This window comes from Empidonax traillii, unplaced genomic scaffold (genome assembly GCF_003031625.1).
Source record: "Empidonax traillii isolate 1590-97213 ecotype Southwest subspecies unplaced genomic scaffold, ASM303162v1 scaffold309:size1915965, whole genome shotgun sequence".
In the NCBI taxonomy this organism is placed as follows: domain Eukaryota; kingdom Metazoa; phylum Chordata; class Aves; order Passeriformes; family Tyrannidae; genus Empidonax; species Empidonax traillii.
Genome location: NW_020955502.1, coordinates 873,667 through 896,852, shown reverse-complemented (window position 1 = coordinate 896,852; position 23,186 = coordinate 873,667). Strand labels below are relative to the sequence as shown.

At 49.7% G+C, this 23,186-nt stretch overlaps 2 protein-coding genes across 4 annotated transcripts in view; both read right to left on the bottom strand.

The window, feature by feature from the left end:
- Positions 1–1,730: 1,730 nt before the first annotated feature.
- Positions 1,731–12,181, bottom strand: DIRAS3 (DIRAS family GTPase 3). 3 transcript variants are annotated; one of them, XM_027891077.1, is made up of 3 exons: positions 12,171–12,181; positions 3,348–3,451; positions 1,955–2,845 (listed from the first exon to the last, which is right to left on the bottom strand). In XM_027891077.1, exon 3 carries the CDS (start codon positions 2,758–2,760, stop codon positions 2,164–2,166), a length of 597 nt encoding a protein of 198 aa, XP_027746878.1. In that variant the 5' UTR covers positions 2,761–2,845; positions 3,348–3,451; positions 12,171–12,181; the 3' UTR covers positions 1,955–2,163. The 3 variants fall into 3 exon arrangements, with proteins under 3 accessions (XP_027746879.1, XP_027746878.1, XP_027746877.1); XM_027891078.1 differs by lacking the exon at positions 12,171–12,181 and having other exon boundaries at positions 1,731–2,845; positions 3,068–3,884; XM_027891076.1 differs by lacking the exon at positions 12,171–12,181 and having other exon boundaries at positions 3,348–3,884.
- The window catches only part of WLS (Wnt ligand secretion mediator), a 26,614-nt gene continuing 12,202 nt past the window's right edge, over positions 8,775–23,186 (bottom strand). Inside the window, exons 3-12 of the mRNA XM_027891075.1 lie at positions 17,878–18,002; positions 17,217–17,378; positions 16,244–16,380; positions 15,726–15,894; positions 15,450–15,547; positions 14,886–14,949; positions 14,496–14,639; positions 13,303–13,386; positions 11,734–11,887; positions 8,775–10,953 (exon numbers count right to left, since the gene is read on the bottom strand). Of these exons, the coding sequence (XP_027746876.1) occupies positions 10,844–10,953; positions 11,734–11,887; positions 13,303–13,386; positions 14,496–14,639; positions 14,886–14,949; positions 15,450–15,547; positions 15,726–15,894; positions 16,244–16,380; positions 17,217–17,378; positions 17,878–18,002 (1,247 nt within the window). The 3' untranslated portion in view covers positions 8,775–10,843. The remainder of the gene's footprint in view (positions 10,954–11,733; positions 11,888–13,302; positions 13,387–14,495; positions 14,640–14,885; positions 14,950–15,449; positions 15,548–15,725; positions 15,895–16,243; positions 16,381–17,216; positions 17,379–17,877; positions 18,003–23,186) is intronic.

Sequence of the window (23,186 nt, the reverse complement as noted above, 5' to 3'; positions counted from 1 at the left end):
GGAAAAGCAGCTCAGGAATGGACACAGGAGATGAGAGCACCAGGCACCACCAGTGATTTTTAAGAGTCAGTCAAGGATGTGATATACTCACATGGATACAAACTTTGTGGCTTTGTGCATCAGTCTGCAACAGGAACAAATGACAGCTGGCAGAAAAGGCCCTTCTCCAGCACCTTACACTGAAACCCAGCAGTGATTAATAGAATTACAGAATCCCTGAATGGTTGGGAGGGACCTTAAAGCCCATCCAGTCCTACCCCCTGCCATGGGCAGGGACACCTTCCACTAGACCAGGTTGCTCCAAGCCCCATCCAACCTGGCCTTGGACACTTCCATGGATCCAGGGGCAGCCACAGCTTCTTTGGGCAACCTGTGCCAGGGCCTCACCACCCTCACAGCCAAGAATTTCTTCCCAATATCCCATCTAACCCTGCCCTCTGGCAGTGGGAAGCCATTTCCCCTTGTCCTGGCATTCTATGCCCTTGCAAAAAGTCTCTCCCCATCGTTCTTGCAGCCTCCCCTTGGCTCATATTAGACATGAAGGCTTTCAAGCTACAGGCCTGAAACTCCTGTGTGCACTCTCCAGCACCTTCTGTTCCATACTGTGTTCATCTTCAACAATAAAATCACTTCACTAGAAAAGTGCTATAAAAAGCTGCAATTCCTCTCTCCTCAGTCTCCCACATCAAGACTCTTGTTGCTGTGTAAAAGTGAAATTTACAGAGCAATGCTGAGGTCTTACAGTCTTCTTGGGCTACTACACACCCAAGGGAGGGCTAATATGCACCAAAGTAGGAGACAGAATCATGGAATGGTTTAGGTTGGAGAAGCCTTCTCAGACCACTAAATCCAAGCTTTCCCCCCAGCACTGCCAAGGCCACCACTGACCACTGTCCCCAAGTGCCACATCCACAGGGCTTTTAAATCCCTCCAGGGATGGGGACTCCAGCCGTGGGTTGCTGTGCTCGGGCTGGACAGCCCTCTTCAGGAAGGAGTAAGATCCGTGGCAGAGCCTGATAGCGAATACTTGCATTTATTTTCTTGAACTCTCAACCATGCACTGCAGATGAGACTTATCAAGCTCAGCTCTTCTTGACAACAGCCAAAATCCCAGACTGGGGGAGTGAGATAAGAGACAAACTAAGCTCATGCCTCCAATCCTTTCATTTGTGGAAAGTGTCTCCTTAAGGCTCCCATCAGAGAGGAGTTTCCTTGAAACATGAACCTTCCAGTGTAGATGGTTCTTCCCCAGGCTTTGTTACCCAAACCAACTTGTCTCAAGTCTCACCTAAACCTGGGTAACTTGGACAGACTAAAGAGGGGAAAACAAATATCTAAGAATCCTAGGAAGACTAGAAAAGGAGCATCAGACAGAAAACAAGTTATAGTTATCTTGGCAGTTCCCTATCCTTGCCCAACTATCATTCTGGTATTTACAACCACAATTAGCTTCATCAGGGAGGCAGCTCTTGCTTAAGGACACCAGCAATCACCCCTGGGTTTGGTGCCACAGCACATGGAATATCCTGCCTCAGTAAACAGAGAAAGTCAGAGTACAGTGGGAAAAAAAGCCAAACAGTCTGATTATAACCTGGTAAAGCTGTAACTGCCAGAACTGCAGCAGTCTCAGGAATTGCACAGCACATGGGAAAACTTAACTTCTACCACAGAAAAATTGCAGTCTTGGTCTGTCAATCAAAAATGTAAGCAGCCAGAGCCACATAAATGTACATTTTTAGTGCAGATGCCTCACTGTGCTAGGGATTTTTTTCTGGTCAACAGATTACTGAAAGCAATTTTTGAAGTCTACACATTAAAGATGATTTTCTTCGAGCTAAGAGGCTGGAGATATTTAAAAACTGGTGTGTACTCACAGGAATAGAGATGTTTGTTCTGACAGACATTTTTCTCCTCTGTAAAACTTCTTGCGTTAAAAACTTCTAGTCAGAGGTAATTGTTAACATGGAACATTTATTGGTTTAAAAAAATAAACATGCAGAAGGCATCCTCTTTAAAACCAACATGTAAAATAATCCAGTCAGGGTTTTAGAGAAAAGCAACAGCCCTGTAAGGCATGGATTCCTCCAAACACCCAGCAGAAATGTGTTTTCCGTGGGAATCCACGCTCCGACTACACCGTGTAGCAAGTAGAGCCAAAGGCAATCACATAACAGAGCATTTGCCTTGCAGTTTATCTTTCTTTGTCTGCTGCTTGGATTTCTTTCCATCCACCTGGAGACGGATTGTTCTCCTCTGCTCCAGATTCAGGAGCTCCTGGAAGAGCTCCTGCACGTTGTAGTTCATTTTGGCCGATGTCTCCATGAAAGCACACTTCCACTTGCTGGCCAGAGCTTGCCCCTCGCTGGCATCCAGCTCCCTCTGCGTGTCATCACTTTTGTTTCCCACCAACATTATGGGGATTTTTTGGATGTCCCCTTTAATCTGACATATCTGGTCGAAGATGGGATGAAGATCTTCCATGGATTGCCTGTTGGTGACGGAGTATACCAAGATGAAGGCATGCCCTTTGGATATAGAGAGCCGCTGCATGGCAGGGAACTGGTGGCTGCCCGTGGTGTCTGTGATCTGAAGGGTGCAGATGCTCTTGTCACAGCTGATCACCTGCCGGTACGTGTCCTCGATGGTGGGGATGTAGGTTTCCCTGAAAGTCCCCCTTACGAAACGCAGGACCAAGGAACTTTTGCCAACCCCGGCTGCTCCGAACACAACCACCCTGTAATCATTGCTCTGCTCGGGCATCTTGGCTGCGCGGCGATGCGAGTGAAGGTCTGCTCCGAAAATACCCGAGTTCCTCCAAGTTTACACAGCCCTACGCAGGGGTGGGCTGTGGAGAGGGAGAGGGAGGGGGGAAAGGGGGAGAGGGAGGGGGAAAAGGGGGAGAGGGAAAGAAAAATGAATCGTTCGTACCAGCTCGGTAACGTTACGGTACGTTACTGAAATAAGCAACTAGTAAGTCACTCCCCCCCCCATCCTTTTTCCCTGAAATAAGCCACTATCCCTTCATCTCCCCCAGCCATACATCGCATGAAAGGGAAAAGGAATTCACCTGTAGCCATCAGCTCCACCGAGCAGCGAAACGGGACTGGAACCGCCTGGCAGCCGCGGGGAATCAGTGTTCCAGCCCGGTGAAAGCAGTATTCCAGACCCAGGAGGGTGTGTTCCAACCCCAGGGAAGCGGAATTCCAGCCCTGGGAAGGTGTGTTCCAACCCCGGGGAAGCGGTAGCCCACCCGCCCGGAGCTCCGCTGCCGCGGGAGGGAGGGGAGGCTCCTTTCCTCCATACACTCAGCCTTCCCCTCAAAACCCCCATGAAAATAAATAAATAACCAGCACAACCACCTGAGCTACAGCCGCTGGAGCCGAGTTCTGCTGCTCCCTCTCACTCCGCGCACAAAGGCGCGTATCCTCGGCCCCCCTCGCCGCAGACGCCGCTGACAGGTTCTGTCAGCTTTAAGCTACCCTGAGCATCTCCCGGTTTAAGTCTGATTGCGTTTAAAAACACTTAATACAGCTCAGCTTTCCGCCCCTGCTGTCATCAAGCAGGGCAGGGATGCCCTGAAAGGGCTCCTCAGCCCTCCCCGAGGAAATCCCCGAGCCCTGGGGCCATGGCCACCAAGGTCCACTCCGTGTCCGCGTGGGTCCCTTCCAACTCGGGATATTCTGTGATTCCATGACTTTGTTTGTCTCCCTCGCACTGACGGATAAAATAGAGTCGTTGTGTGTCACAATCACGAGTCGCGTGTTTCCTGGTTTATTAGGAATTTCCTCAAACGCCGCCTCTCCGCACGCCCTCTCTGCGGGCAGAACGGAGCACGCACAACCCGGTGCCTGACAGAAGAAGGGGCTGACGGCCACCCCCAGCTCCTCCTCGCTCTGTTCTGCCACAGCCGCCACCGCCATGGGCTCAGCTGTCTCTCACGACCCCTTCCCCCCGTGGGGCCCCGCCTTGGGGCCGGCTCTCCCTCTCGGCCCGGCTCTCCCTCTCGGCCCGTTCCCGCCCAGGCGCCGCCCGCCCTCCCGCCCCAAAATGGCCGCCGGCGCCTGTGGAGGGCGCTCAAAAATTAGCGCACGTCGTGAATTGTTCGTGGAAGGGGCAGTATGTGGGTTTCTTGCAGCCTGCAAAACGTGCTATGTGTAAAATTTTCTTCGGACTTGATGTTCTTTGTGTTTGCATACTTTCAAGCCTAATCGACAAGAAGGGAGATTTAATCCATGAACCAGCAACTAACAAGCTCTAAGTGATGTCCAGGTGTTAGAAAAACAAATAACTTGTGGATAGAATTGCTTTGTTAATGTTTAGGGCTCCACATGTTTCCGTGATCTCAGACCTTGGATTGAGGTTAATAAAGCTTGGGAAGAAGGATTTCCACTGATAGTGGACACAAAGAATGCAAAATTTACAGGCCACAATGACATTTGGCAGAACTCTCAAGAAAAGGAAGAAACTAATAAAGCCAACTCAGCAATTGTGCTGAAATCAGCTCTGACAGGATAAAAGGTGATTCTGGCAGGGGGAGATCGTGATCACTGACCCAAGAAACCTACTGACCTAAAATGTAGAAGTAGTAAAAAGTTTTGATAGTTGGGGTGCTGGATTTGTGGAATTACACTGGGCACCCAACTCTGAAATAAATCATCAGTGTCTTGTGTGTCATTATTGGCTTGTTGCACACTGGGCAATGAAACAGATTTTTGCAGACATTATCATTCCTATATGCGTTTCTAAAGATTTTCTGTCTCTAGTCAAAGCACTTGTGGAGGAAACACTTTTCAGTCCTTCCCCAAGCTCATTCTTCCCAAAACATTTGTGGTTTTCCAGGTTATCATGTCTTATTTCTCTGATCCTTGCTGCATCACTGACTCTGTGGTGTTCTCCCACCTTTTTTAAATCCACTTCTATCAGCCTTGTAATGCTTCCCTCCTACCCCAGACCAACAAAAAGTGTCTCTTTAGACCTACTTCATACTGCTGTGGATTTTTTTTTTGTCTAACCATTATGTCATATCTTTACTGTCCCTGTCTCTCCAGGCAGAATGACTTGTTTGTGGCAAGGCTCAAAACCTGCAAGTCATTCACTTTGCCTGAATCTCATCATTAATGGGGATTTTCAGAGCTGATTTACAAACCATCATTTTTGGTGTTTATGAGGTATTTATAAACCATCATTTTTTGTGTTTATGGGGTATTTATTAGCCACAATGAAATCCTAATTAGGAATTACTAGCTAATCCATTCTCTGCTCAAAGGCAGTTACCTATTTTCAGATATTTTCCAAGATTTCCAATACTTGTTTCTAAGAGGTATTGAAATAATACCTCTTTCTAAGAAGTAATTGTTGGATAAGTAAGGTGACATGAAAAGCCAAGAGGTTCCTGTGTTCAGGGAAGGATTCGTGACTCTCTTCTGGTCAGAACAACAGGAAAGAAGCTATGAGTCAACTTAGCAGAGGTAAAAGAAGGATTCCAGCTTCCTTGAAGAAGGGACAGAGAGCGCCATGTCCTAGACAGTATCTCTGTCTTGGGAGGGACACAGCCGTGAGATGCTGCCTCAGTGTCGCACTGTTGGTCAGGATTTGCTTGGGATGGAGCTGACAACAGCCAGAGAAATTCCAAAGGGAAATGTTAAATGGAAATCAGCTGTCTGGGAGAGCCCCTCAGGGAAGCAGAACACAGAGGGAGCAGGGACTGAGGCCTGCTCCTGCTGCTGCCCTGGAAAACTGCCTGGGGAATTCCCAGAGTTGTGAGGTGCCGGACAGCACTAGGGACCCACAGGAGGGATGGGTGACAATAACCAGATCCCTTTTCTGTGGGGACTTTGCCAGGGATTGTTTCTGTTCTGTCAGGACTCCTGTGGGACTTGCAGAGATTGCATAATTTTCCTGAGGAAATTACAGCACAGCACCAACAGCCCCAGAGGCTCTCAGGGTTCAGGAGGGGAGTTTCCAAGTGACTGGGGGTACAGCAGGGAGACTCAGGGATGGGCATCCATCCTGCTCTGTCTTCATTGCATTGGGCTCCATTTCCACTGCTTTTCCTCTGGAGGATTTCCTTTCTGTGTGGGAGGCAGAGCTGGATCTTCACAGCCACTCCATCCATCTCCTTAATATTGCTTTGAATGTAACCAGTTCCTGTGGAGAGGCACGAGGCAGCAGGTAAAGGCAGAAAAAGGATTTTCCTCTGGAATTACATAAATTATTATTAAACCAGAGGCTGTGTGTCAGTGGTACATATTGCTTACTGGGCAGGATTTCTCTTCCCAGAAATGCCGAGACTTGGGAGTGCAGTCCAGCCTGTACAATATTCATTAGAAAATGTACCAGCATGGCTTAGCTATTTCTGAGCCATCATATCCATCTCATGAGGGAGGACTGTACCTTGGAAGAGTGCCCTTCCTCTGGAAACTGTGGAGGACTTTTAGCACAACAAAATGAGGATGGAAAAATAGAAGAAAACACAAATTCCACCTATTATAATGGATATAAACTTCCCTGGGCATGAAATAATGAAACAGCCAAAGGATAGGACAATATTTAAACCATCTCACCAAGAAATTCATTGCATGGAGCCACCACACATCAGTTCAGCTGAGCCAGAAACAAACACCCAACCTGTGGCCTTCCATGGGGAGCAGGGCTCCGATATCCCAGTGCTCAGCACAGCAGCGAGGAGGGACCAGCATGGACAACCAGAGTCAGCTGAGCCTCTGCCCCTGCCAGACTTACACTTCAGAGATGGAGAGGCACAAGGTGCCAACAGTCATAACCATGAGGAGAGCTCATATTTTATTTAAACCTCTACACCCAAAGCCTGAAGCTTGGATTGATTTCCTATAATAGAGGAGGGAAAAACTCCCAAGAGCCACCAGCTCTTGTGCAGTGCGGTGTCAGGTGCTAAGTGGGAAGCAGACCCGTGACATGTCTGTGTGCCCACCACAGAGCAAAACCTTCCAAAAATAAATCTGTCGCTGCTTAGTGCTTATTTTACCCCTCAAAAAAATGCACTGACTATGCCATCATTGAGAGCAGGAGTGACAGTCATTACAAAAGGAGCCGGAGCTCATCTCCTGCCCTTCTGTCCCCAGCAATGCCACCAATCCTTTATTTCCATCATACCAAAATCCAGAAAATAGCCTTGGGCTACAGAATTTGGGGTTGAAAGAGAACATGTTTCAGTGTCCCACAACGTTCTGATTGTCTGCGGGCTGCTGAGAGCAGCTTTAAAGAGGACAACGAGGAAACATCAGCACCTCCCTCTGCTCATCCAGGGCCAACAGCACTATCATACCTGGGCACCATCTCAGATCCCTGCTGGGATCTCACCCAGTCACAAGTTGTCTCCTATTTTTAAGCTGGGACACATGGGCTGGCTGAATCCAGCAGGCACACAGTGAGACACAGCCACAGAACCTTCAGTCACTCACATCACCCTTCCCTGAGCATTTCCAAGCTCTAACGCTCCCTCCCTTTCAGGGTAATGGGCACTGAGGTCCAAGCCCAATTCCCCCATGCCTCCCATGAGGATACCCCAGTTCCAGATTTCTAAGGAAACACAGAATCATGGAGACTCCTGACTTGGAAGAGACCCACAAGGATCATTAAGTTCAGTTCCTTCCCTTGCAGAAAACAATCCAATAAGGAAAACAAATCGTTCCAAAGGCCCTTTGCTGACCTCAGAAATTGTGGTCCCCAGCTCACCCAGAAAAGTCTTCCACAACCCATTTTCCCTTTGCTAATGTTGGCTGCTCGCAGCCACCCCAGCCAGCCTTTAAAGCTAGTCTCAGGTGGCTTTTCCCATTCCTGCCAGTTCTCAGTGTGTCCCTGCACAGCAGAACAGACACACAAAGCTCCCAGACCCCGAGCAGCACCTGGCAGGCAATGGGAGCTTCTACACATCATCCAATTTCCCACATTTTAGAGATGAGGGATCGATGGTTTGTGTTCAGTCCAGCGGAAGCCGGTTCTGGTGGCAGCAGGTGGCAGCAGAGCTCTGCCAGGACAGGACGAGCCCGGGCAGCGACACTTGGGAGAGGAACGTGTGGGAGGGAGCGGTGGTTCTGCAGTCGATGGGAATTCATTAATTTGCATTGTTGCCGTTCATTAGGTCCCACAGTGCTGCACTGCCCCTGGTCTGTCTGGGAGCAGCCAGAGTGCCTCACCGTGCCAGGGTAGGTAGAGCTGCAGAGGGAATAGAGCCATGGGCTCTGCCTAAAGCTCAGCTCTTGGATCCCCTCTCAGGTCTGATTTATCAGGGCAGCCCTTCCTGCAAGGGGACTTCAGGTTCTTGATACCAAACTTAATCTGTTTTCATCAAATTTTCCACTACTCCCTAAGCACAAGTCACAGATTCACAGAATTGTTTAGGTTGGAAAATCTCACTGAACCCATTGAGTCCAACCATTCCTCAGCACTGCCAAGGCCACCACTAACCCATGTCCCCAAGTGCCACATCCACATGGCTTTTCAACACCTCCAGGGATGGGAACTCAGCTACTGTCCTGGGTAGCCTGTGGGCTGCACAACCCTTACCTGAAGAATTTTTCCTTGATATCCAACCTGAACCTCCCCTAGTGCAACTTGAGGCCATTTCCTCTTGTCTTGTCCCTTGTTCTCTGAGAGCAGAGCCTGACACCCACCTGGCTCCCTGCCCCTGTCAGGGAGTTGGACAGAGCAAGAAGGGAGAAAGGGTTCACACTGACAGAGGGCAGGGTGAGATTAGGGAGAAATTCCAATAACAAATTCCCGTGGCCAACGACAAATCCACAATATTGTATATTTTATTTAAATTAACAAAACTACAGGTTTTCCAGGTTGCTTAAAGCATTCTGTAAAAACTGAACTCAACCTAAACAAAAAAAGGATATATTTATTTTAATAAGACCCATGGACTATTTCCGAGACGTATGACTAGGGCTTAGGAATGAAGAAATAAAAAACCCACACACGCGCACACACACGTCCACACGCCCCGTAAACAAACTGTTAGTGTTGGACACAGAATTTGGTTTGAAAGCTGCAGGTCCCCATTCGTGAGGAGCCTTTACAAAATGCAATCCTAGAGACTAAGCTGGAGAAGAAACCACAGACACACCTATGGGAACAACATAAATATCACGTAAGAACCCAAGGGAAAAGTGATGTTAAAGTTGCAAAGTCGAGCGCTCAGCCGGGAACGTGCTGGAGTTACACTGATGTGCGTTGATCTAATTAACTTTGCAATGGAATAACTACTCCAAGCAGGAACACCTACTCAGCTGTGACCCTGCTGGGATGCTCCAGGGGCACAGGGATCTTGGGATCTCAGGGAAGGTGAACACAACAAACAGAATTACTTCCTTTTAAGAAAATCCTGTAATAGCTCCAATCAATACAAAGGAAGGAGCCCTTTGGCAGAGGCGTCTGCTCAGTGTGTCACACTGTGACCAGAGGTACAGCCTCAAGTGCCCAGCAGGCAAGGATGCAAGATAATCTTTTGATGCCACCCTCTCTTTTTTTTTAAAGTGCTGAGCTTTAATAAACAGATGGGAATAAATTTTGGGTGGGAATCATGATGGTACCTGGGCTGACAGCCTGGCAGCAGCCTCGGGAGCTTGCCTTCTCTTCCTCCTCTCTGACCCTTCAGCCACATACAGCAGCAGCAGACCCTTATCTTTTAGGGACAAAACTGGGAGGGTGGATTACATGTTACTAGCAGATAACACAGACGTTTATTGCCAGCTCATGAGGCTCTGGATGCTCCAGGCCCTGGGAGGCGTGTCCTGAGCAGCACAGACCCTTCTGGCCACAGTTCTTCCTGCCCATACCATTCACTGCTCTTAACTGGTCCCAGCATAGTCCAATTCAAGCCTCCACCCTGATCAGTTCCCACTTCCCTTGCAGTGCCAGCAGCCTCCCAGCGCAGGGCTGAGCAAACTCAAGTGCCTGCATTTGCTCTGGAAAAGCAAAGATCCACATTAATGCGTGACCAGCAGATTCTTTCAAGTCTGATAATCCCTGGAGGAATCCAGTTCTGCCAAGTGTGCTCCATCTCAGCAGTGCATGGAGGAGCAGGACTGCCCAGCTCACAGGGATGCACCACAACAAAAAGGGAAAGATGGAGGAAGCTACAAAAGCCCAGGAGCTGGCTGTGGGATCAGCACCTCTGGAAACTGTGCCAGGAGCACTTTGTTCTCCTGCAACTCAGCTCAGCATCCAAGTTGGACATTCCCTGTATTCAACAAACATCTGTAAACCCTACTGAGAATGCACGTTGCTGCTTCTACGAAAACCTTCTAACAGCCTACTACTCTCCCAGCTGTGCTTCATTCAGGGACAGAGGGTGGCTGAGGGGCTGCACTAAAGACTCAAACTTGGGTTGATACAGTTATAAATGGTGGAATTAAATGTTTTTACAACGAGGCTTTAGTCCCTCTCCCCACCAGCACCTTGTGTAAGCTGCACACAGGAGAAAACTTGGAGTTCTGAATATGTGCTGCCAGCTGAGCACCCTGCAGCACCTTTTTATGCACCAGCACACACGGCCAAATAAAACCAGCCCCTTGGCAGCTCTGCCCCGTCCCGACGTCCAAACGCACGACTTTGCAACACTAATGCCTTTCCAGCAGAGTTTTACGTGCCCGAGTGGAACACAATATACACATCCCTCCCCCCAGGAATAACTACACCATAGTAAAGGGTTACAAATGTTCTGTTCGGTGTCACTGCTCTGAGAACACACCAGGGACGGGGCACTCAAGGAGTGGATTCGGCCGCAGAGGTCTCCTGCCAGAGGGACTTGTGTGTCCTCTGCTCCCACCCCGGGCCAGGGCCCCATTGAGGCACCTCTGTGTCACTCCTGAGCCTCCTTCCGAGCCAGCTTGTAAACCTCCGTGGGCCCGTCCACGTGGGTGATGGTGGTGGTGAGCTGGAGCTCCTCCCCGCTGTTCACCCCCAGGTCACCTGAGAAACAAAGTTGTTCTGTTAGGGGGTCTCACAGGAAAATATCAGACAATTAGAAAGTAAAAGATCCGGTTTATTCCCTCCAGGCTTTCAGGAGCTGCCTGAGCTACAGACCAGGCAACAATCCTATAAATGCTTTTAGTTACAGTTATTTAAATAGAAGGAAAAGAGAGACATTGAGGAGCTGGAGCATGTCCAGAGAAAGGAATGGAGCTGGAGAAGGGTCTGGAGCACCAGAGTGGCTGAAAAGCTGGGGCGGCTCAGCCTGGAGAAAAGGAGGCTTGGGGGGATCTTCTCACTCTCTGCAACTCCCTGACAGGAGGATGAAGCCAGGTGGGGGTCGGGCTCTGCTCCCAGGGAACAAGGGACTGGACAAGAGGAAATGGCCTCAAGTTGTGCCAGGGGAAGTTTAAGCTGGATATTGGGAAAATTTCTTCATGGAAAGGGTTGTCCAGCCCTGGCACAGCTTCCCAGGGCAGGGGTGTAGTCCCCATCCCTGGAAGGATTTAAAAACTGTGTGGATGTGGCACTTGGGGTCAGTGCTGGCCTTGGCAGTGTTGGGGAATGGTTGGACTCGACGATCTTAAAGGTCTTTTCCAACATAATTCCATGATTCTGTATCAGCAAACAATGATTTCTGTACTACTGAGGACTACTGATAACAGAATCCAACAGCACTGCCACTCCCCACTTGCCCAGACTTCAAAGAATCCCAAAATGGTTTGGCTTGGAAAGGAACCTACAATATCACCCAGTTCCAATTGGGTTAGAGGCACTCACCGTTGGACTGGTCCTCGCCGTAGTTCTTGTGGGATGGCGCGTACAGGAACATAAGGGCGAAGACATAGAGGTTCCACATCCCATAGATGCCCGTGAAGAAGGCGCTGTTCACCTGTATCGTTATGTCTCCCCACTTCCAGTGGCCTTCTGTCACCTGCCCAGGAGAAAGAGCAAATTCTGTACTTTGAGTAAATCAGTGAGAACAGCGTCAATTCAACAGGATGGAGTAAATGGAGTGGAACAGGTTCAGTGAAGCAGAAGTCAGGCTGGGATTCTCCTCTTCAGCCTCAATCTGCAAGGAAAAAATGGTCCTGACAAAATGATTCCATCAGGATTTCTTTAGCTTTGATGTCTCATTTAATGTGACCAAACCGCTCTGTTTTGGATACACCCGCTGCAACCATGTGCTCAGCACACAAAGGGCAATACATGGGGACAAGCAGTGACATCCACAAACATCCGACTGCTAAAAATAGTACTTTTATAGCAGGAAAACCAGCGTGGATAATATGAGAGCTGATGTGCTGAGCACTGCCTCCTGCAGCTGTCTGAGGAGGGAGGGCTGACAGCACCAGCCTGAGACATGTTAAGGTTTATCAGCATCCAGGAAAATACCATCAATGTTAATGTTACTAGAAGATACACAGACTGCTCACACTGAAATGCTGCTTTCTGGTAAAGAAAGACATAACAGGGAAGAAGAAAGCTAAACTAGCTTAGAAAGAGAGCCACAGAGATGCTCCAAGGGCTGCTCTGCTCTGGAGCCAGGCTAGGAGAGCTGGGGATGTTCAGCCTGGAGAAGGGGAGGCTCCAGGGAGACGTTAGTGCCTAAAGGGGCTTCAAGAGAGTTGGAGAGGGATTTTGGACAACGGCCTGGAGTGCCATGACAAGGGGGAATGGCTTCCCACTGCCAGAGGGCAGAGTTAGATGCGATATTGGGCAGAAATTGTTCCCTGTGAGGGTGGTGAGGCCCTGGCACAGGTTGCCCAGAGAAGCTGTGGCTGCCCCTGGATCCATGGAAGTGTCCAAGGCCAGTTTGGACGGGGCTTGGAGCAACCTGGTCTAGTGGAAGGTGTCCCTGCTCATAGCAGGGGGTGGAACTGGATGGGTTCCTCCCAACCCAAACCAGTCTGAGATTCCACGATTTCAGCAGCAATAGAAATTCATAGTACAGAGATGGTGTCGGAGCTCAGGACAAACAGGTACAGCTACTGCTGGGAACAGTCAGCCCAGGGAAGGCTGGATTCTGTCACGTCCCCATGGGCACACAAAGCCACCGGATTGTTTCAGTGTGAACAGAACGTTTTCCCCTTGCTGAGTTCTCAGAAATGACTAACCGTGTTGGCTGATGTTCCGCCCAGCACAGCCCCAACGCTCTGGGAGCCAACGGCCTTTGTGCAGCTCCAGCCCGAGACATTTCATGGCAGGACTTCAAACAAATGAAAACAACTTCTTAAAAAGCAACTTGCTATCAAACGTGCTTGTAACAGGTCTGTCTTGTCTGACCAGAGCTGGCATTGGGAGCGGCCTGGGAAGTGGCTTCCCAGGAAGCCCAGTCCTATGGCTCACCTGGCTCACGATGAAGAAGATGACAGTCATGGCTGCACAGGCCAGGGTGATGAGCATCAGAAACTTGAACCTAAAAATCAGCCCCTGTTTGGAGAGAAATGTCATTGGTCACATTAACAAAATCCACAAAACCCGATTTTGGTTTTAGGATAGACAAGACACGAGTATAAAAAATGAAAAATAAAAAAAGGGTCCAACCCACGAAACCCCAAAGCAAAACAACCTCCACCCACTCCTGCGCCGTGCTCAGTACAGCCCATATCCTCTGCTCCCCACACGTCTGTGCTGCTCCGGATGCTCCGCGCGGGCTGGGATGTCTGGACAGCGCTGCCTTTCCATGACATTTGCTCTGGTGACTGATTGACCAGGAGTTAATTGACGTGGGAGAGGCGGCGGGTCAGTGTGAGCCAGGCCCCAGCCCGACAGCTCACAGCTCTTGTAAAACAAACACGGGGGGAGTCGGTGTCTCAGCACGGGCTGTGGTCCCACTACACTCATCCTCACTCCCTGCCTGGCTGGGAGGAAGCTGCAGCGATTCCAATGTCTAGCAAAACCAGGCTGGCTGTCACAGAGCAGAGATCCTTAGACAACCTCAGGCTCAGGATCCATCCCACTCTTCACCATCCCTGCTTTCACTAGTTTTACATTTGTGTGTGTTGGGTTTTTCTAACCTGTTCCTGGAATTTAGGTGGAAATGTCAGTGTCTGTGTAATGACTGTGCCCCACCATGACAACAAATGACTATTAATTTATCTCTTCCACAACGGATTTTCTAATTTTTTCTGTGCATTCCCAGTGGGTGATAATGACTTGTTAAATCAGAAGTGACCATGGTTTAACAGAACAACTTTGAGGATAAATATTTACAACCCTGTGGAAACAGCTTAAGCACTGAGAGCGAGCTCCTTGGATTTGACAGCTATTAGAGGCAGGTAGGACAGGAACACGTACAAAATCATGGGCTAAAAACAGTGATAATGAGCTGAATGTGTTGTGTTTTGATCCTTGTTTCCCTCCAGCAACTTGTTTAGGAAATGACAACACCAAACCAGGTGGTCTTGGCAACACTTCCCATCAAACACAAAAATTAGAGGAGGGGAAATGGAGGTATGGGGAGATTATGGGTAGAGGAGTCTCAGCACAGACTCTGAGGTCCAAAAATAAAGAATCCATGCCCCAGGGAAGGCAGTTACCTCATAGTGAAGGCGACGAGCCTTGCTCATGGCAGGGAGGCTTGACTGCTTCCCACTGATGTTTCTGAACACTTGGAAGACCATGAAACACAGGAAGAGAAAATAGAGGCACAGGCAGATCCCTGCGACTATAATAAAGGCCATCTGGGCAGAGAGAGTTAAGGGAAAATGGTACAAACTAAAAAGAAATACTAGAAAACATTATTCAGGTGATTCACATATTTAGTTCCCTTCACACAGCACCAGTCCCCTGAGGTGTCCAGCTCCAAACCGATTGCTCCTTCCTAAGGACACCGGCATCTGCAGCACCTGAGCCACTCCTGGCCTTCCACACTATGAGGGGAACACCTCCCTCCCCTACTGACCCAGCCCAAACCTGGGGAAGGATACAGCCAGCTCCGTGCCCACCTCAGTGGTCCAGATGCTGTAGAAGGGATTCTTGAGCTGCACCCCCCTGCAAAGGGCAGAAAACACCAACTGTCAGAGGCCAATGGGCTCAGAGGGCCCCACATCCACTCTGCAGCCTGGGAATCACAGAATTATGGAATATCCTGAGCTGGAAGGGACTCAAAAGGATCACAAGTCCAACTCGTGGCACTGCACAGACACCCCAACAGTCCCACCCTGTGTTTTGTTTAAACATTCCTGCAGTTCTGGCAGCCTTGGTGCTGTGACCACTGCCCTGGGGAGTCTGTTCAGTGCCCAACCACCCTCTGGGGGTAGAACCTTTCCCTAAGGTTCCACATGGGAATAGCCAGCTGCGCTGTTTTGCCCTGTGTGTGAGGCAGAGGCAAGGTGGAAGGTGTTCCCCTGGTGTGACGTGCCAGCACACTTCAGAGCACCTGCAGGAGCCTCTCCAGGCTCCAGGAAATGGGGCTGTGCATCCAGCCATGGAGTGAAACTGCTGGTCCCTGCTGGGGGAGGTGACCAGGAGCCTGGGATTGCTGCACCCACCTCTCACACATGTCAAAGATGAAGAGGCAGAAGGAGCCCACAGCTATGGGTCCAACCTGCTTCCAGTATCCCGAGAGCCGATTCCGCTCACTCTGGTCCTAGTCAGGTCAAGAGGTTTGGAGAAGGAGAAAAAGGGAAAAGCAATTTAGCCTGATATGCCCTCATCTGGTGCAAGTCCCCACAGCATCATTTCCAGCTCTCAACAAGTACGAGGGAGCTGCCAGGTATTGCTGGGATCAGAGCTGGAAACCCCCTTTCTGTCAGTGTAATACTCACCATCATGTGCTCCCCACAGAAGATGATCCAAAATGAGAGCAGCATGGCGTAGAAAATTCCTTGCCGAATGTCTCCAAAGAGCAGCATCCAAGTCCAGTCAAAACCAATGGAAAACCACTCCACAGGGATGTTAATGAATGTCATGGAAATTCCCAGAGCAAAGATGACCCTGGAGCAGCAGATACACCATCTCTTTTCAGTGTTCAAGGGAAGAACAGAGCCCCAAAATCCAAAGCTGTGCATAGAATGCAACAGAAGGAAACCCAGCTCTTTGGGAAGTGTCACTTCCTGCCACCAAACCCTCTAGGACTGATTCACTTCAAGTAGCTCCTCATTCTCCATGGGTTCAACGGGAAAGAAAAGAGAAGCTATGGAGGCCTCCTGCTCGCAGTGTGCCTGGGCGGAGGGAGGGGATTGAGGAGAGACAATTCCTGTCTCCCCAATCATGGGCTCTGCCTGGGACCAACAACCACCTCCGTGAGTCCCCTTACTCGAGGGTCACCTGGGCCCCGACTCACTTCTCCAGCAGGACGGGAGCACGAGTCATCAGCGTGATCCGCCTCCAGTACCACACCATGATAATCAGAATGCTGGGGGTCAGGAAGGTCTTCATGGCAAACCATACCTTGGTGAAGCCTCCGTTTTGATGGATACCCTAAGGAAAACCAAGGTGGAAGGTGACTGCTGTACAGGGTTTAATGTCATCATTCTGTGCTTCTCATTACAGGAGTGGCAAGAAAGGCACAGACGTAGCAGTGCATCCCAAAGACGTGGGCTGACCAGCACTGGAAAGGGAGCGGGTACCCACAGAGCCCCCAAGCCACCTGGGCAGGTTCCAGAAGGTCTGAAAACAAATACCAGCAGACACGAGGCAGGAGAGAGGATTCTGACACAGTATGGAAAAAGCTGGCAGAATTACTCCCAGACAAGTAACGGGACACTCATGGAGCCAAGTCATCGCTGGTGGGAAGAGCACTGGCCAAATGAATGTGTTTCTCCAGCCACGTGCCCTCCCACCACTGTCTGCGGCCACCACAGCCCTGGCTCCCTGCTCTGCTGACAGGGACGGTGTGGAGAGGGCTTCCAGATGCGAGAAGCATCCATGCACACCAAGTCTCAAGGGAGGGCAGGAGCAAGGATTGCTGACAGCCATCCCAGACATCTGCATGGCCACAGCTAACCCCAAGATCCAAATCCCCTCCAAACTCTGCTGTTCTGTTCCTCCTTAACTCATACCCATGAGCTGGAGGACTCTGCATCCCATCCAGACTGTGTGGGGAGAGCACAGGGGAACTCTCAGAGCCATGTAAAGAGCCCAGCTTTGGAGGTGGTCACAGGGCTCAAGGCTTGGGGAGGGCTCCTCAGAAGAGCAAAGAGGGCTTCCCTCAGGAAGGAGGACAGTCCCATGTGAGGCTGGAGTGGGACCAGAAGAGCTCAGGGCAGGAAGCAGGACAGGCAGCCATCCCGGTCGGAAGCAGGACGGACACTCACCACGAGGCGGATGTCCTTGATCTCGCCGATGCCCACGTTGATGCCCTTCCTCTCATTGACGGGCAAGCGGATGTTGATGAGGTAGTACTTGTGTGCCACGCTGCCGATCTCCATGAAGGGCAGGAAGTCGCAGTCGTAGTGCCGGCCCTCAGACTCCAGGGTCTGGGGAAAGTGCAGGGAGCAAAACCATGGCTGTCAGTCCCCAGGGACCACCACATCCCCCCACAGAGAGGGTCTGCGAGAGCCCTCAAACTGGGAGCACCAAAAGCCTGTTTGCCAGTTCCTGGGAGGAGCCTGTGTCAGACATTAGCTCAGGGATGTTTATCCTCATGGCTTTGATTGGTTTGGGTCATTGAATCAGTAAGTTTGACCTCAAGGAGGTTCACATTTCAGGCTCTTTAACAGTCTTAAAGTCAAGGGAGCCTTCCAAGATGAACATTGTACAACTTCCTGACAGGAGGGTGCAGCCAGATGGAATTCAGCCTCTTCTCCCAGATAGCAAGTGACAGAACAAGATGAAACAGCCTCAGGTAGTACCAGGGGAGGTTTAGGTTGGATACTGGGGAAAATTTCTTCACAGAAAGAGTGATTCTGTGATTATATGACAGGAAGAGGACAACTCCCACCCATCCCCACCACCAGCATCATCCAAGCTCCTTACTTTTGGTGAGCCAAAGGTGCACTTCAGCTTCCTGTTCTCTATGGCATGAGCTATTTCTTCCCAGTCACTGAATGTGTCATCGCGATAGGCCAGCGACACATCCAGCGTGATCTCTGCGTTCTCCTCTGTAAAAGGGAGGAAACATGAGGCTTGTTATGTTCCCAGAGTAACCAGAAAGCACCACGTTCCTTTATAAAGAAAATTAAGGAGCTGAAGTTGAGCTGTCCTGGCCTTGCTGGAAAAAAACCTCAGAACCAACCACATACACGGTGGCATTGATGTTTTCTATACACCTTGTTTGGCTTAAGTTGTTCTCCAGAAGACTTTTGGAGCCCTTCCCTTCTTGCCCACACCTGCACTGACTTGTCTGTGCCTTTGCAGATGCCCCAACTCGCCTGTCAGTCACACACACGGAGCTTGTGCCTCGGCAAGGTCACACCTCAGAAGAGGCATCAGCCCCCCTGGACATGTTCATAGGGAGAGGATGAGCTACAACGTCCTGTAAATGTGCTCTTGCCAGGACACTGCAAGGAGGTCCTTGCTGCAAGGAGGAAATGAGGCTGGAACAGGCTTATTTAAGTGCTGTAACTGAGCATGTTCATGAAATGAAGAGCTGCAGCTGAAGCTGCCAAGGAGCAACACATCAACATGTTTAAAAACCCAAAGCAAGTCTGTACCAGCTCTACCAGATGTAAAATCCTCCTGTTTACCAGGAACAGATCCCAGGCTCTGAATGAGAAACACTCCAAAATGAGCATGTTCATGCTACAGCCCAGCCTCTCTTTGTAGAGCACCAAACTCCCAGAGCCACAGTTGGAAAAGCTACAGAGGATGGCTATGGAACCATCTGCCATGGAGATGTTGGAGGGGAGTGCTGATCTGCTGGAAGGAAGGAGGGCTCTTCAGAGGGACCTAGACAAGCTGGAGAGATGGTCTGATTCCAATGGGATGAGGTTCAACAAGGCCAAGTGCCAGGTCCTGCACTTTGGCCACAACAACCCCCTGCAGCGCTACAAGCTGGGCACAGAGTGGCTGGAGAGTAGCCAGGTGGAAAGGGATCTGGGGGTGCTGATCGACAGGAGGCTGAACATGAGCCAGCAGTGTGCCCAGGTGGCCAAGAAGGCCAATGGCATCCTGGCCTGCATCAGGAACAGTGTGGCAGCAAGACCAGGGAAGTGATCCTTCCCCTGTACTCTGCATTGGTGAGGCCACACCTGGAGTGCTGTGTCCAGTTGTGGACCCCTAAGTTCAGGAAGGATATTGAGGTGCTGGAGCAGGTCCAGAGAAGAGCAATGAGGTTGGTGAAGGGACTTGAGCACAAGTCCGATGAGGAGAGGCTGAGGGAGCTGGGGCTGTTTAGGCTGGAGAAGAGGCTCAGGGGAGACCTCATCACTCTCTACAACTACTTGAAAGGAGGTTGTAGCCAGGAGGGGATCGGTCTCTTCTCCCAGGCAATCAGCAGTAGGACAAGAGGGCATGATCTTAAGCTCTGCCAGGGGAAGTTCAGGTTGGATATTAGGAAAAAAATTTTTATGGAGAGAGTAGTCAGACATTGGAATGGGCTATCCAGGGAGGTGGTAGATTCACTGTCCCCAGAGGTTTTTAACATGAGACTGGATGTAGTGCCACGGTCCAGTAACCACAGCAGTGTTGGTTCAAAAGCTGGACTTGATGATCTGGGAGGTGTTTTCTAGCCCAGCTGATTCTATGATTCTATGAAGTACTGAGATGGCTATGGAACCGTCCACCATAGAAAAGTAGGAGATGGCTACACAATGCATCAGTTACATTTTTTTGAGGAATACGTGGTGGAACGCTTATCCAAATTGATGGGAAGGGGCATGGATGGGATCTGTGGTTGGGAGCTGCTATTTATACATCACTGGGAGGTGGCTGGGTTGTGCATCTGATGTGGGGGCATCAAGATTTTTCTGAGCATTTTTTGGCACACGTGATCTACACCATCCTGATCCATATCCAGTTCCTTTCCAGAGCTGCCACAAGTTGGGTTTCCATGAAACATGGATTTGCAGTCTCAGATCCGCTGTTTAGGAGACCAGCAAAACAGATAAATGGGAACATAAGGTTGAACTTGGCCCAGCTAAAAAGAACTACGAACTCCATTTCAGAAGCCATAAAACCAACTGGAATGCTTGGGATTAAATCCAACAAAAACAGCTTTCAGTATTTCATCTTTGCAGTCCAAATGTTGCTGCTGCCATCGTGTATGAAAACCAGAAGGCAGAAGATGGACTGCTCCGTGCTTTCCCAGGCCAATGGATTAGAGGCTCCCTCTGGATTTCCATCAGTCTCTGCATTGGGGTGACAACTCCCATTGGAAAAAAGCCTTGTGCAAAGATCCTTCAAGGCTGTCAACATAAAATATAGATGTATCTATAAAAAAAAATAGATATAGATGTATACATACAGACATACACATATATTCAGCACACCAAACTGATGGCAGGGCTGGGTTAGTGGTTGGACTCAATCTTAAAGGTCTTTTCCAACCTAAATGATTCTGTGACAATCCTATGCCAGCTCACTCTCAGCCTTCCACCAGCAACTCCCACTGTCCCTGAGGAACAAGTAAGGACACTGACACTGTCTGGCAGAGAAGTAAATTTTAAGATTGGTGCCTTATTCACATTATTATCAAAATGTCAGACGGCAAAGAGACAATTTTGGGGAGCGGGGTTGTCCTTTTCCTGCACAGCATTAAACAGCTTCCCATTGCCAGAGGGTAGGATTAGATGGGATATTCTGAAGAAATTCTTTCTTGTAAGGGTGGCAAAGTCCTGGCACAGGTTGCGCAGAGAAGCTGTGGCTGCCCCATCCCTGCAAGTGTCCAAGGCCAGGCTGGATGGGGCTTAGAGCAACCTGGGATAGTGGAAGGTATCCTTGCCCATGGCAGGGAATGGGACTGATATGAGCTTTAAGGTTCCTCCCAACCTAGTCCCTTCCAGTCCCTTCAGTTCTTCCACTCATGTTAATCAAGGCTCTCCAGAATTTCCCAACAATGAAAGGTATAAATTTGTCTTATTCAGCAGCAAGAGATGAAGTTACCCCTGCCAGGGACCCTTATCTCACAAGGACCGCAACAGACACCTTCCCATGGCTCAGACACCTTCTCCAGGTCAGCCTTGCCTATATAGGTCTTGTAAGTGATGTGTGGTTAATCTGGAGCCTGGTAAATCAGTCACTGTGTGCCAACCTCACTCTGCCACAGAACTGTGTTAACAACCCTACAGCACTAAGTAAGGGTCATTTAGAGGATCACACATTCCAGGGCTGCCCAACAAGAAGACACGCTCCTGTGGGCATCCCAGCTTTGAGCCCTCTCCCTGACTCTCCCTTCCCAGGATTAGGGGATGCTCCAAAGCAGGTCAGAGCTGTGACTCCCCCCCAGCAAGGGACTCCCCGTAATTCTTCCCATTGGCATTTTCCTGCCTGGGATCTTTTCCATGATTCACTTTAGTGTGATCCTTGCCCAGGATATCTTCACTCACATTACAATAGCCTAAAAATAGCAGAGTTGTTTCAGGAGGCGGCTCTGGGCCAGATGCACACTGACACAGCTGGCTGGGGAGAAGCCTAGGGCAAGCACATAGAAATGCTGGAATGATTTGCATTACACTTCCATGCTTCACCAGCTCCCTAAAATCACCAATCCTACCAAGGAGCCCAGAGCTGGATGAATTAGAGCAGGAGGCTGCAGCACTTGGCCCTCTGAGTGCACACAATTGCATTTCAACTGCAAAGAAACTCCATCTCATTCTGGCCTTTCCCAGTTCTGGGAAGGGGTTTTAATAATTGAGTGCACAATGCATCAAGAAAAGACAGGACAGCTTGGGCACAGAAATAGCCTCTTCCTTGGAGGAACAGTCTGATTCTCTTCCAGCTTTCTATGAAGGATAAACACAGGGAAGTATCTCAGCTTTTAAACATCCACATTCCAAAAACATCCGTATTTCAAAAACAGTGAAGGTCCAGAGCGAGTTCCCAAGGTGAAGGTGATTAGAGCTGGTTGCTGGTGCAGATCCCAGGGGCATTCCAGGATGCTCAGCACCTCCCAGGGCACCTTACCAGGGACTCCCTCCCCTCTATCCTGGGACAATCCTTGCTGGCTGGCTGAGCAGGGCTGACACAGGCATGACTCCTGCGCTGCAGAGATGAGGAGTCAGCCATGAGTCACCAACATCTCCTACTGGCACAGCCTGACTGCCCCCGTCCTGGAGCATCCCTTTCCCAGCAGGGCTGCAGCACTCAGCATCCCTGGAGAAGCCAAATGCCAGTTTATTCTGTGCACTGGCCTTGCTTATGGATTGCAGAAGAAGAGGACGACCAAGTGCCCTTGGGGACAAAATAGGGTGACATTTGATGTGGCTCAGCAACATCCCTTGAAGATGAAGGGGAACTCAGCAGAGCCCAGGACCCTGCACAGCACCTTCAGACCATGCTGTGGGGCTTCAGGAGCAGGGAGAGCAGGATGTTTCCTCAGGCAGCAGCAGCTTTCCAGGAGGATAAAGTCTGTGCAGTTCCCAGGCAGTGCTGCTTTGCTAGATGATCTGAGGCAGCTCCAAGACACTCCTTACAAGTGTCCAGTGGAGGCTACACCAGCCACAGTGCCTTTCAGGAGTGTCCCTGGTTTGGCACCAGCCCCTGCCGGCATCAGCCACAGCACAAAGTGCTGGCCTTGAGGGCTCAGAGCTTGAGAGAGAAAAAACTTGAAAAGTTGCTTTAAAAGAAGTGAGGTTATTTCACATCCTCACCATCCCCTTTACAGGAGCTGATCCCAATCACCTGATGAAATGGGGCTCTTCCACTAGTTCCAGGTTAACAGCAGGACACAGACACGTTATGCGATTATTTCACCTTAGCAAGATTTGTTCTTATTTCTTTAAGATCTGTTACAACACAAATGTGAGAAATATGTTACTCACTGGTTTCTTAGACCTTACACTTAAATGTATGTCTGCCTTCAGCTTGGCACAAAAAATTGGAAAATAGCGTTTAAAATATTTCTTCAATGAAACAAAACCTTTAGGGTCTGCCAAACAAGCTCACACCATAAGAAGTATTAATGTCCCTCATCTCCACATGCTTCTTGTAAAGAAAACCAGCAGCTCCTGAATGCCAGATGGCAGGACCTAAGCAGAGACAGCAGTGACACAGCTCACCCCAAACCTCCCTTTTACTACCCAAGGGGTGGCCCAAAATGAGCTTGTATGCTTTTAGAGTTCAGAAAAAGTTCCCACCTTTGCAGGACTCAGTCACTGAACGGCACAGACAATGACCTTCTCTTCCAG

What these genes read in the sequence shown, in the direction of transcription:
- DIRAS3 (XM_027891077.1), bottom strand. Translation starts at nt 2,760, where the DNA reads ATGCCCGAGCAGAGCAATGATTACAGGGTGGTTGTGTTCGGAGCAGCC.